The sequence below is a fragment of the Buteo buteo genome, chromosome 2 (assembly GCF_964188355.1).
Source record: "Buteo buteo chromosome 2, bButBut1.hap1.1, whole genome shotgun sequence".
Classification (NCBI taxonomy): Eukaryota; Metazoa; Chordata; class Aves; order Accipitriformes; family Accipitridae; genus Buteo; species Buteo buteo.
Window position 1 is genome coordinate 29,026,785 of NC_134172.1, and position 12,232 is coordinate 29,039,016.

The 12,232-nt window shown below is 36.8% G+C and overlaps 1 protein-coding gene across 1 annotated transcript in view; it reads right to left on the minus strand.

Moving 5' to 3' along the window:
• The window catches only part of COL28A1 (collagen type XXVIII alpha 1 chain), a 72,399-nt gene that overhangs the window by 36,306 nt on the left and 23,861 nt on the right, over window positions 1-12,232 (minus strand). Inside the window, exons 13-22 of the mRNA XM_075049761.1 lie at window positions 11,471-11,539; window positions 10,168-10,236; window positions 9,158-9,226; window positions 7,478-7,546; window positions 6,694-6,762; window positions 5,264-5,332; window positions 4,232-4,303; window positions 2,203-2,271; window positions 1,545-1,616; window positions 848-916 (exon numbers count right to left, since the gene is read on the minus strand). Coding sequence (XP_074905862.1) covers window positions 848-916; window positions 1,545-1,616; window positions 2,203-2,271; window positions 4,232-4,303; window positions 5,264-5,332; window positions 6,694-6,762; window positions 7,478-7,546; window positions 9,158-9,226; window positions 10,168-10,236; window positions 11,471-11,539 — 696 coding nt within the window. The remainder of the gene's footprint in view (window positions 1-847; window positions 917-1,544; window positions 1,617-2,202; window positions 2,272-4,231; window positions 4,304-5,263; window positions 5,333-6,693; window positions 6,763-7,477; window positions 7,547-9,157; window positions 9,227-10,167; window positions 10,237-11,470; window positions 11,540-12,232) is intronic.

Genomic DNA, 12,232 nt, shown 5'->3' on the forward strand with positions numbered 1-12,232 from the left:
GTGCGGGGAGGGCACGTATATTTTTAAGAAGAAGAAAAATGGGGATGAAATTACTTCAGAGTGATAGGATGTACATTAGTGATTTCTCTGCCCTAAAAGTGAAGCTGAAAAGCATCAATTAAAGTTGAAGTTAACTGACATATTATAAAAACAGCAACTATTTTATTCTTAAAATAAAAATGGGGTGGTAGTGAATTTTCAAATGTTTTTAAAGCCTTCAAAGTTAGCTTTACTGCTAAAAGTTAGCTGCTGAATCTGGTTATTTTACTCAGCAGCACAAGTCCCACTCATTTCAGGTACATTTTCCCCATAAAGAAAATGAGTTAATTGTAGCTCTAGCTATCTTGTATATGACATTTCATTTAAAGTAGTATCTACAGGCCAGCTGTTCACTTGGAAATCACATACAAACATTCATCTCCAAAAAATCATCTAGTTCAGCGTATAACTCCCTAGAACTACATAGAGACACATTCCTGCAGGGATTTACTGCCACATTCAGGAAACCTTTAGTCTAAGAAAGAAAATGCATAGTAAATTTGGGGAAAAAAAAAAAAAAAAAGATTTCAAAGTGATTAATTTCACAAGAGGGGACAAAACACAACAGAAATGTAATAAGTTTTTTTTTTTTTTAACATGTACTAAGTTCAGCATCCTGTTAAAGGGCCCCCCAAACACTCTGTTAATTTTCGGTACTTTTCAGTCCTTATTTCTAAAATCCAGTCGTCTTTGTTACTACAACAATGAATTTTAACTTCTTTAACTTACATTCTTTTAATTTTGACAGAAATGTGCACTAGACATTTTCCAATCTCTGGTCTCCAGCAAACACATATCAGATAATCACCTTTGGTCCAGCAGGTCCCCGAATAGATGATCCAGCGACACCAGGTGGTCCTCTCTCTCCCGGTTCACCCTGTCACAAAATGGTATCATCTAGATTTAAACAGACAGTTTCATTTTCTGCACAAGTAGCAAAAGGTTTTTTCAACACTTTATATTATAAAAATATCCACAATGTAGATCTATTTACAAAATGGACAATATTTGGGAAAAATCATAAATCAACTTACTGTTCTTGTGAAAGCTGGTCCAAATTTCATGTTTTAAATAACTATTGGTTGAACCATGTATTCGATTTTTAAATGTTAATTATTTTTTTGTGTTCGGCTTACAAAGCCAATGGAATAACCAGAACACTTGTATTTTTTCAATTTCCTTACAATTCAGAGTGATACTCACAAAATATTATAATAGAAAGTTAATGTTTCAAAGTAAAAATTTGTGAAATGCTCATGGCTGGAATCACTTGGACAACTTTAGCTTCTCAGTGCTCATGCATAAATACAGGGTCTGTAATTAAATTTTTACCTATTCTTTTTCTCCTTGGGACTTTTGTGTCATTCAGGACAGAGGATGGAAATATTTCTGCTTTTCCTTTGTTCTGTTAAGTCTCTGAGCATCAGATGCTTAAGAAATTTGTACATTACATAAATTCCATAGTTTCTTTTATAAAATACAAAGTGAAGGAGGAACAAGCTTACTTTTGGTCCAGCTGGGCCTTGTACTCCTTTAGAACCAATTGGTCCTTGGGATCCTTTTTCTCCGGGGTCACCCTGATGAAAACAAATCTTTTTTTTCAATCACAGCAAATATTCATTCACAACTAGGAGATACACAAATAACCAAAACCATGACGATAATGACACCCCTAATTAGAAAGGTATTTAGATGCTCCACTCCAACTGAAATCCCACTAAGTTCTAGAATCTGCCCCAGATGTCATAAATTTAACCAGGTGGGAGATAAAAGTTGTCTGTCTACTAATACATCTTTCCAGGCTTTTAATTTCATATTTAGATATCTAACTAGTCACCTCATTTCTCTTAGCTCCTTCTCTCTTCTTATCAGCATACTGAGATGACTTGCCTCCTCCTAACTTTAATGAAAACTCTGTACTGAATTTTCAGGAAATCTGTACTGGCCAATTAACTTTAGCATCTATGTTTATAGTCTGATTTTGCGTCACTTGTTCAGGCTAAGGAACACATCACTCTCTCTTAAAGCCTTTTAAATTATCAGTTCAAATATAGTTGCTACTTAAGATATAATGAATGAAAAAATAGGCCAGAATCTGAACCCTTATAAAATAGGCCCTTCTAAAGTTTGTAGTATTTCTCCAGTGTGCATGTCAAGCCATACCTTTTGGCCTACATTTCCTTTGCCAGGGGGTCCTTCTGGGCCTCTTGGACCTTGATCTCCCTTTTCCCCCTAATGGAGATTAGATGGTTAATTAATTTTCATGTAGCTAATTTTATTGAATCAACAGACTTATGAGAAGCAATGCTTGCATAAACACTTTTCCCAAAAATGCCAGTAAATATCTCGTTAATTTTTTTCCTGCAAAAAATAAAGTGTTCTGTCTTCTTAAACCCGCTCCACCTTCCTGCATTCATAGTTCTTATTTTCACAGACATTTGCAATAGTGCCATTTGCAATTGCATCAATCTTTTTGTAGGAAGAATTGCATGCATATACTCATATGTAGGAAGAGAAATGCTTACAAAGTTATCAGAAAAGGTCTTGGTTGACCAATTCTAAGAAAAACAACTTTTAATAAGCAGTAATTTTAGGCAACTCTGTAGCCAAAGACCAATCTGGGCTTCAAATATTTGCCAGAAACATTACTTCAAATAATTCACAAATAATCCACATAAAACATTCTATTAAGGAACATTATCTATGAAATATTTATGTGTAATGTAAGTCAGATTAGTATATCAGAATGCCTGCAGGTAATTCAGAGAGTGAAAAGTAGATCAAAATGTAGTTTAAAAATCCATTTCTGATTTGAGCTGTTGATGGAAGTGGCATTACAGTGCCTGCTGTTGATAGGCATCAGTCTGGATCCCACTTCTGTGAGATAGCTTCACACCTGCAAATAACTGCCATAACACCACTGTGCTACTCACTGCAGGCATCAAGCTCCTCTTTGCACTGTCCTAGATACCCAAGGTAGCTGCTCAGTACTAATATTTTCACTTGTAGTGAATTGCGACAGTGAAGGTCACAGCACCAAGTTGATCTCAGAATAAAGGTAATATGCAAGAGAAAAAAAACCCCAGCATTCCCAAATACAAAAGCCACCTGTAACTTTAACCCCAAATTTACTCTTAATTCTGATGTTTTGCTTCTGATACACAGGGATCCTCATTTTTGAGCACTTATATAGTGGGTGATTTCAAATTTTTAAAAATAATTAAGTAGCAACAGAAACGCTATCTATTTTTCCACAGTGAAAGGCTTACTGCCTCAGGCTGTAGCTTGTCAAACTAGTATTTGCACTGCCCTTGTAGATGAAAAAAAAGTGAAGCTGCATTCTTAATAGATGTTTATTACAGCTATTCAGATATTTTCTGATTAAAGTCCTGCAGCCAAAAAATGCTGATTTGCTTACTCTGAATCACACTCAGTTCATCAATTCTACACATTGGCCAGCTGCTACCCTCATTTAAGAGCTGCACAGCAGCAGAGTTTGGAGGCACCTGGATTCTCAGCAGCAATTCAACAATCAGCCGCAGCACTGAGTTTTGCTCACTCAGCAACTCATTCTATTTGGGAAGAGTAAAATTAAAAGCTTCCATTTAACTTACTCTAAATTGACTACTTTGGGCTTTCTGCTTTGCACCCCTCTAAATTCCTTTCCCACATTTTGAATTTATGTTTCTTTTTGCCAACGTGGCAGAGTTTCTCTTAAAATCTCAGAATTGCCCTTGGAAACGAGCAGCCCCGGTTTCAGCTGTTTGTGATAGTTTCTGTAGCAGGCTGACAGGTTTCAGCCACAGCTCACCACCCTGCTAGTTGCCCTAAGTCACATCAACCTGAGCATGACTTCTGGGTGTCAGGAAAAATCTGAACAGGCTGTAAGGAACAGGCTAAAGACACAAGCTATCTATTCTCCAAGAAGACTGTGAAATTTAACAGTAGTCAATAGCCCACAAAAGGCAGGGCAGCTAAATCAGTTGCAGATTCAGATGGTAGCCACTGTTAATAAAGTTTGTTGGAAACATCTCAACTAGACTAGTCCCTTTTCCCTGGCTAGTTTTGGCAAAAGTATTGGCACATGTCCTCTTCCAGGATGAACTCCCTGCCATTGCATACCTGCAAATTATGATTTGTTCTTCTTTCGTCTACATACACCTTCTACAGGGGGTAAAATATATTTCCTTACCTTTGTTGCTGGCTTCCCAGGATCTCCCTTCACCCCTCTCTCTCCTGGGAGTCCTGATGGACCTCTATCTCCCTTAAAGAAGAAAAAATAATTATATCTGCATACTTCAATAAATTCTTTATTGTGTAAAATGGATCTAACAGTGTGTTAAAATATTAATTAGTGATATACAATATTTTTGCTCAAATAAAGGTTGTTATTCCCAGTAAGTTAAATATTTTATAGAGCCAGTAATTTTTTCTACTCATACAATCTAAAATAAGTATTTTAAATTTCTCTCCAAGCTCTCCACCTACTTCTTAAATATTGGTTTTGTATTAAATAAATTTACATTTATTCAGTGAGTAAAAATGTGATTGAATGCTGTTTGTTATCCTGTGCACAAGAACAATATGATACAAATGTAATTTACTTGCAAAGTCAAACATCTGGGACTTAAGGAACGGTTAGCTGAACATGCCTAAATGGAGTTGTTGATGAGACTAACACCTCGCTGGTTGTACAAACTGGTCTAGGCATTACTTTTAAGACTTGTCACAAAGAGTGGAAACTATCCATAGGAACTAGTTCTGCCAAGTGCTTCTTCTATGGTCCTGGGAAAAATCACCAAACCCAAGATGTCTGTGTCATCTTACTCAAGATTTTGGAAGCCCTAATTAAATCATTATGGACATAGTATACAAACTTCAAAATGGCAGCTGAAGTCAAAGTGTTAAGTGTCACACAGACTGGTTTTTTTTTCAAATCTTTGCAGAGGAACAGAGGTAGTAACATTTCTAACAGGCTTTGGAAATACCTCACTAGCTTAGAAAAGATGGGGGAAAACTCTGTTATGGCTGCAGTAATGATTTTAGGAGAGAGGGTGGGAGCTCTAGCGCCGTATTTTGAGTTTGAAAGCTAAAACCGTGTCACTGAAATTCCTTCTTATTTTGATCATAGTCAATTTATACCAAAAAAATCTTAGTTTATCAGCAACTAGTAAAAGAATTAGAAGACCCTATAAGGAGCAGTTAAAAATAAAAATAGGCTCACTTTAAGTCCTTGTACGCCAGTTCCTGGAAGCCCTGGTTCTCCTTTTTGTCCAGGTTCACCTGTTTGACCCTAGTAACAAAAAGTCTTTTGTTTAACAGAGGAACACAATTTAGCTTCATTCATTACTTGCACTATTTCACTAACTGCTTTACACACAGAAGTGGACTTGATGATCCTTATGGGTCCCTTCCAACTTGAAATATTCTATGATTTTATGATTCTAAGTGGTCAAGTTTTCAGCCGAGCAGTTCTCAACTGGAAAATTCTGTTCTTTAAAAAGCCCCAGTAACTTGTAGGACTGCATCTATTTTATTTAACCTTGCAGTGGGCAGAAAGTCTAAATGAATCATTCCAACTCTCTCCTTTTTGTTTTAATACATTTTAATTTTTACTTTATACCACTATATCAAAAACTCTTTGGTCACTGAATGAAAAGTGAGTCCAAATAAAGAAAAAACAGAACTTCTATTTAAAAGAAAGTTTTACCATCACAGTTCTTCCTTCCAGTAGTTCTAAAACAGTTAAAGAAATAGGAATTCCATTTTTCAATTTTGCATTTTAAAATACTTTTTCACACTAGGAAAACTGTCCTCATACATAACAGGTTTCACAGCTACCTATTTTTCCCTGCAGTAATATTAAACAACCCTGCTGTAACTGCTACTTACACCCCAAAGTAATGTCCAGAAGAAAATGATTCTATTTCTCCCTGGTTTTGCTACAGCGACTAATGTCTCCCTTTTGTAAATCAAAGTGATTACAAAGCACACTTCTGCTTTACAGTTCATCTGTTCATTCCACTTGCTCTCCTTGGTATTTCAGCAATTCCCTTTTTCTCCTCTTATGGTGCTCAACTGAGACTGTATTGCTAGAGGCTTGGGTTTTGACAGCAGTAATCGTTTACCCCACTTCCCTGTTCTCCTCCTACTTTCCTTCCTTCTGTGGTGCAATTTCAGCTACTAAGTATACTTAAGCTCTTTGTTTCTCTACTAGTGTTTCTGTCTTTGGTTTTGGTTCTTACTCATGATGACCATGGAAGGCTGCAGGACAGGCTGAAGGTATGGTGGGACTAGCCTCAAGTCTCAAAACCATGATAAAATGCTTTACTTTAACACAATGTGTATGTGGCACCAAACTCATTTGATATAAACACATCTGAAAGATACTTTGTTTATAAATTTGTGTTCATTTAGAGCCTAAAATCCACATTCACAAAGGTTAAGGGCTGATGCTAAGCAAAAGCCATACGCTCCATTTGGGGAACACCTTGATAACGTGGGTGGTTTTCCCTCAAAGATTCAAAATTGTTATCTCCAGTGAAGGGTTACATTTTCATCTCATCAAACACACTCTTGAAAAGCCTGGCAAAGATAGGTAGCTTGTTGTTTCTTGCTGGTGCTATTTTTAAACAATAATATCTGAATCATTACCTTTGGACCTGGCAGACCCAAGCCTTTAGATCCTTTTGCCCCAGGGTTTCCTTGTGGACCCTGTATACCCTACAAAGCAAAATGAATGAGTTAGTGCATTACACTTTTCCACGTGTGAAATTCACCACGTGCCCATCTTTCAGTTAATAACCATTTTATCTTATCTTTAAAAGAAAATAATTTTTTTGTCTGTCCTCAGGCTTAGTTCTGAGATCTTTATTTTATTTTTCCTTTGCCACTATTCTGTGGATTTCACTGATGTATCCAAGTGTAATGACTGTTTGGGGAGAAAACAAAGAGGAAGTGTCTCAACATCTGCATCTAAGCCCTGATTCATTGGCATAGTATGGTGGAAGCATGAGCTTTTATCTTCTTTCCAAAAAACCAAAACCCAAGAGATCTTTTGGGATGTTTCAGTTTTTCTGTATCCACCTGTTAAAGGCTGTGTTCAAGCTTCAAATGGCTTGAAATTCAGAAGTGCTGGATTCTTACCTTGTGAAACTCTTACCCATATGTCATCATCCAAGCAATATATCTGATTTATCTTCTGTGCAAATTATTATGCAGATTAGACTAAATTTCTGTTTGCTTGATTCTAAGACCATTCAGATCAGTTGAAATCACTTATATTTACAAGCTTTGCCTAAAGACTAGTTTGATACTTTTAAAAATGAAAAATCACTGTGAGATTTTTAATGTCTTCACATCAAAATTAGAGCTCTGATAAAGTATAAAACAAAACCTACATGCAAATGCTCGTTACATGTCCAAAATGTAGACTTACCCGGTTTCCTGGATAGCCTGTTCCTGGTGGTCCAGGTGGGCCCTGTGGTCCTACTTGGCCTTGTTCACCCTATACAAAAAGCATTCCCAAGAGCTAAATTGCAATAGTCCATGCCAGCTGATTAACATATTTAAACTAAACACAGAGCAAGAGTCTCCAAGCTGTATTATCTTGAAGTTTGCTGCTTCTATTTGAGTTAAATGTGTTTGAAATACCTGAAAGTCTGCCTATGGCAACTGATCTAATAAAAATAATACACCTTCCTACCTACAAACTCTCTCTCATTTATAATATTAGATGATCACAGCTGTAACTTTATTATTTGAAGGATCCATAGCTTATCTTTACATACTGAGATTAATTTTAAAGATTTTCTTGCATGGAAATACACACAGTTTCTTGCACAACACTCAGAAGAAAAACTTGCAAGTGTAAACAGAGCAGTTAGAGAGTATTTTTGAAAAATCTTTGCCATGTGGTATTGTAATGGTATTGTACAGCACTTGGGGAGCAAATAGAGGAATTATGGCAGAGGGAATTAGGGGAATAGAGGCATAAGGTGAGCTCATGTGGGTACTGGAAGTGGCACAGACCCATGAAGGTGTCAACGATGTGTGACACCAGTCCCTAGAAAACAAAAAATAGTTTCACTTATGCCAGAAATACTTATTTACTGAATAAGTAAATACTGGTCCCAAACACTTACTGTTCTGGCCATCACTGCATTTTTCCTATACAGACATGGGAATAAGATGACTTATTCCTGCACAGATAGCCAATCTTCTTCTAACTAAGGCCTTGAGCAAGATGATCTGGCAGGTGGTCACCAAGCATATCTCTGACAGACAGGCCAAATCAGACCACACCACCTAGGTTGCTCTGAAGATTTTGGAGAGCCGTTTGACTGGACAGTGAGATGAGTAAGTTCATGTTAAACTTCCCACACCATAAAGCACCCCTTGCTGACTAAGCTGTCAATGACTTTGGATGGGAGTGCTGTCCTCTCCTCTCACTGGAGCTGAGTGTGAGCCAACGAGGAGAGCAGGAGTCATGGAGACAGGAGGGAAGGAAAACAACTGGGAGTAGGAGGAGGGCTATGACACTAAATCATGAGAAGGAAAATCTGGAATCATTGCCTCTGCTCTGTAGGACACCTGGGTGGGCCTGTTGCATCAGCCGCTCTCTGGGGATGCACAAGATACAGACTGGAATCTGATCAGGCCACAGGAATTAAAATTGTTCCGGATCCCTCTTTGGGGTACTGGGTACCAAAATGCTAACAAATTTCAAAAGCCAGAGTGTTTCTTTGCCTGTTCCAGGTCCATTAGGTTAGATGGCTCAAAGGTTTTCTTACATTTTATTTTAATATTTAAGTAAAATTTTAAATATTTCAAATACAATGTTGAAAAAATTTAGGAGGAAGAAGTCCCATTTCTTCCCGCATACTCCCAGCTGCATAGAATACAGTCCTTCGTGCTCTCAGTTAACATTAACAGGCTCAGCTACTTGTATAGATGAGTGCAGCCTACGGAGCTGCATGGAACAGTGTAGCATAGTTCCTCAGATTCCAGATAAAACATACCTTTGTATTGTTGTGATATTGTGTGAATAATTCATCATTAATTTAACTATAAATATAATTAACTATAGATAAGATGAGAAAAACACTCTGTGCCTCACCTTGTCACCTTTGATGTGTTGACCTTGAGGTCCAGGAAGACCAGCTACACCTTGAGAGCCTTTTTCACCCTAGAAATATGTGACAGTTTTGTAACTGTATTTGGGAATTTATAAAGAACACCATCCTAGACAAACTGGTCATCACAATGAGGATAATGAGGAAAAAAGTATTCCTTCACAAAAAACCCAAGAAAAATAGTCAACGGAATTACCAGTATTACAGAAAAGTGATTCAGTTACAATTAATAACATGCTCATCTGCATTCATTGTGTCATTGAACATAGGACTTCAAAAGGAGAAAATGAAATACTAGGAAGAAGAAAGCTACGTTTTGAAAATGTGATAGTATGTTCATTAGTCAGAGAGAACAGTTCTGAACTTGGTGCAAGGACACAACTAATATCTTTTCCATGAAAGGAAGAAAAATCTTCTTTGCTTAGTAGTTCAAGGCTCTAAAGAATCTTGAATCCACTAAAAAAGAGAGATACATTTTGATGGGAAGCCCAGTTGTGATTTAATCATAAATATTTGCTTGTTTGTACTTATTTTTAAGAAAGGAATGTTCACTTATGTTAACCTAGCAAGTGCCCTTAATGAGGCAACTGTCCACAGAGACTCATACAACCCATCTTTTAGTTTCCCAGAATGGTAAGACAGAATGAAAACAGTTCCTGAATGTTTTCTTCCAATGCAGAACATAAATAGCTAAGTAGTCTTTCAGAAGACAATTTATCTCATTAATGCTACCAAAATAAGGTACCTTATTAAACACATAAATAAGAGAATCATTAACTTACTACTGTTAGAGGGACTGTACAACTCTTTTGTAATTATTATCTTGATAGATTTTCTGAACTTGGAAGGATAGTCAGAGAGCACAGTGATTCAGAAGACCAAGATCCATCAGCTGACATTTTATACCAGTGGAATGATCAGTTACCTTAAATAACTTAGACACTACTGCAGATTTGGCCCACAATGTTAAAAAAAAAAATTTCCGTAAGACTACCTTTTGGCCTTGAATGCCCTCTCCTGGTGGACCTTTCTCACCTGGCAGACCATCAGGGCCACGTGGTCCCTGTAAGAAAAGAAAAATATATTCAGACTGTATCAGCAATTCCATTTTTTATTGACATTTTGGTCTAACTTGCTAGTATAGGTTCTTGCAACTCTTATGACACTGGTAAGTAAAAATGCTTCCATAACAGCTGGCTGAGCCCAGACAATTAAAATGAAGTGTAGCAGCCCTTAATTGGAGGATTTAGATTAGAATAAGATAATGCTGAATTACATAATTAATGTCTAAAGATTGTACCCTTAAAACTCAAATGAACCTGTAGATTAATTTATAATAAATACATTTACCATTGTGAAACTTATGCCCTATAATTTAATATAATTTTATGATTTTCATAATGAAAATCATTACTAGGTTTTTTCATACAAAATGGCAGGTTAAATATACAAAACTAGAGAATGCCAATTTTGTTTTAAATAAGTACAGAAATAATTATTTTTGTAATACATTCTGTTCTTCCAAAAAATTCAGCTATCTTTCATTATTTAAAGCTAATAAAAAGTTTTTAAGGATGATCTTCACTAAGCAAAAAGTTTCTACAACTTTTTCTGAGAAAAATGGTCTTTTACAACCACAAAGTGACTTTCAAAAATACTGTTAGGATTAATCTAACACCCATCCACATTTCTGGCTTCTTAATTAACAATCTCTTTGAGATTTTTTCATGAAATACACAAGAAAATCATACATTTTATACATTTCAGGAAGAAAAAGCAACCAGTGAACTAACTCAATGTCATGAAAAGCTTGGTTAAGTTCTGTAATTCAGAAGTTAAAGATACAATTAAAAGCATATAATTTGGGTCTTTGTTTTTGGTGCAATCCAAATCACACATGGAATGTCTCAGCTCTTGGATTTTCATCTTCTTAAAATTGGATTTTAGACAATTTTTAAAGATTATCCTCAACTCAAACAAGGAGGGGTACAGCTATTTTATATACAACTCCATGTCTTTCTGAAAACTGGATTCCGCAATCTTGCTCACATGGACCGAGCAATTTTTTATTTCCCCAAAATTTGTTTGGACACAGTTTTATTCTCCTACTTGGGCAAACCACATAGAACTACTGCCGCAAGACCAGCCGGGCACAGCCAGACACACTACTGCTGCGTCAGACTAGGTACAAAGTGGTTTATGGAATCAGTAGCCAACAGAGCTGCTGTCAATCAATTACACACACTAAGACTTATTTTATTATATTTCCACTTCCTATGCATATATCACTGACTTACAGGCATTCCTGGCTCACCAATTCCAGGAGGTCCTGGTAATCCAATTTTACCTTCTTGACCTTGAGCACCCTTGTGAAAAAGAATATTAGAAAGTTCAGTCCTAATTCAACTTGATGCTTTTGAAGAGCTTAACATTTACATATAGATGACTCAACAATGTCACCAGAATGGTCTGAAATCAAATGCGTAATATCTCCTGATGTAAAAAAAGCATAAATAACAATTTAGAAACATTTGCAAGTACCTTATGATTAATACTTGGACAACTAGATCGCATTCCAGCCCTCATGCCAACAGCAAAGGGGTGTTACCACTTTGCATAGGGGTAACCACTGAAAGGTGCAGGACCTGAGAGATGACAGGGATGACAGAGTGAAGTCAGGCAAAATTTGGTTGCAGTACAACCCAACCATGACGGACGAAGGCTCAGGTGTGAGGGATCCTCACCGTAGCCTCTATCTAGGCACTGGAATTGAAGCCTGCTTCAGTGGAATATGGGGTTGCATAGGAACGCCAGGAACTGCATAGTTTCTGTATCTTCTATTTATAAGGTGTCATAATCTTCACAATTCCTCCAGTTTACTGAGGACTATGTGCTTCAAGGATAAGAGCACAGAGGATTTTTATCTCTCCCCAGAGCAGTACAGGGACTGGGATTGACATTCCTTCTCCATAAACTACCTTCCCTTCTGGAATGACCCAGTGTTGTTCCTTTTACATGGCAAATTACTAGTTTCTGAGATATATAAACCCTCTCTATAT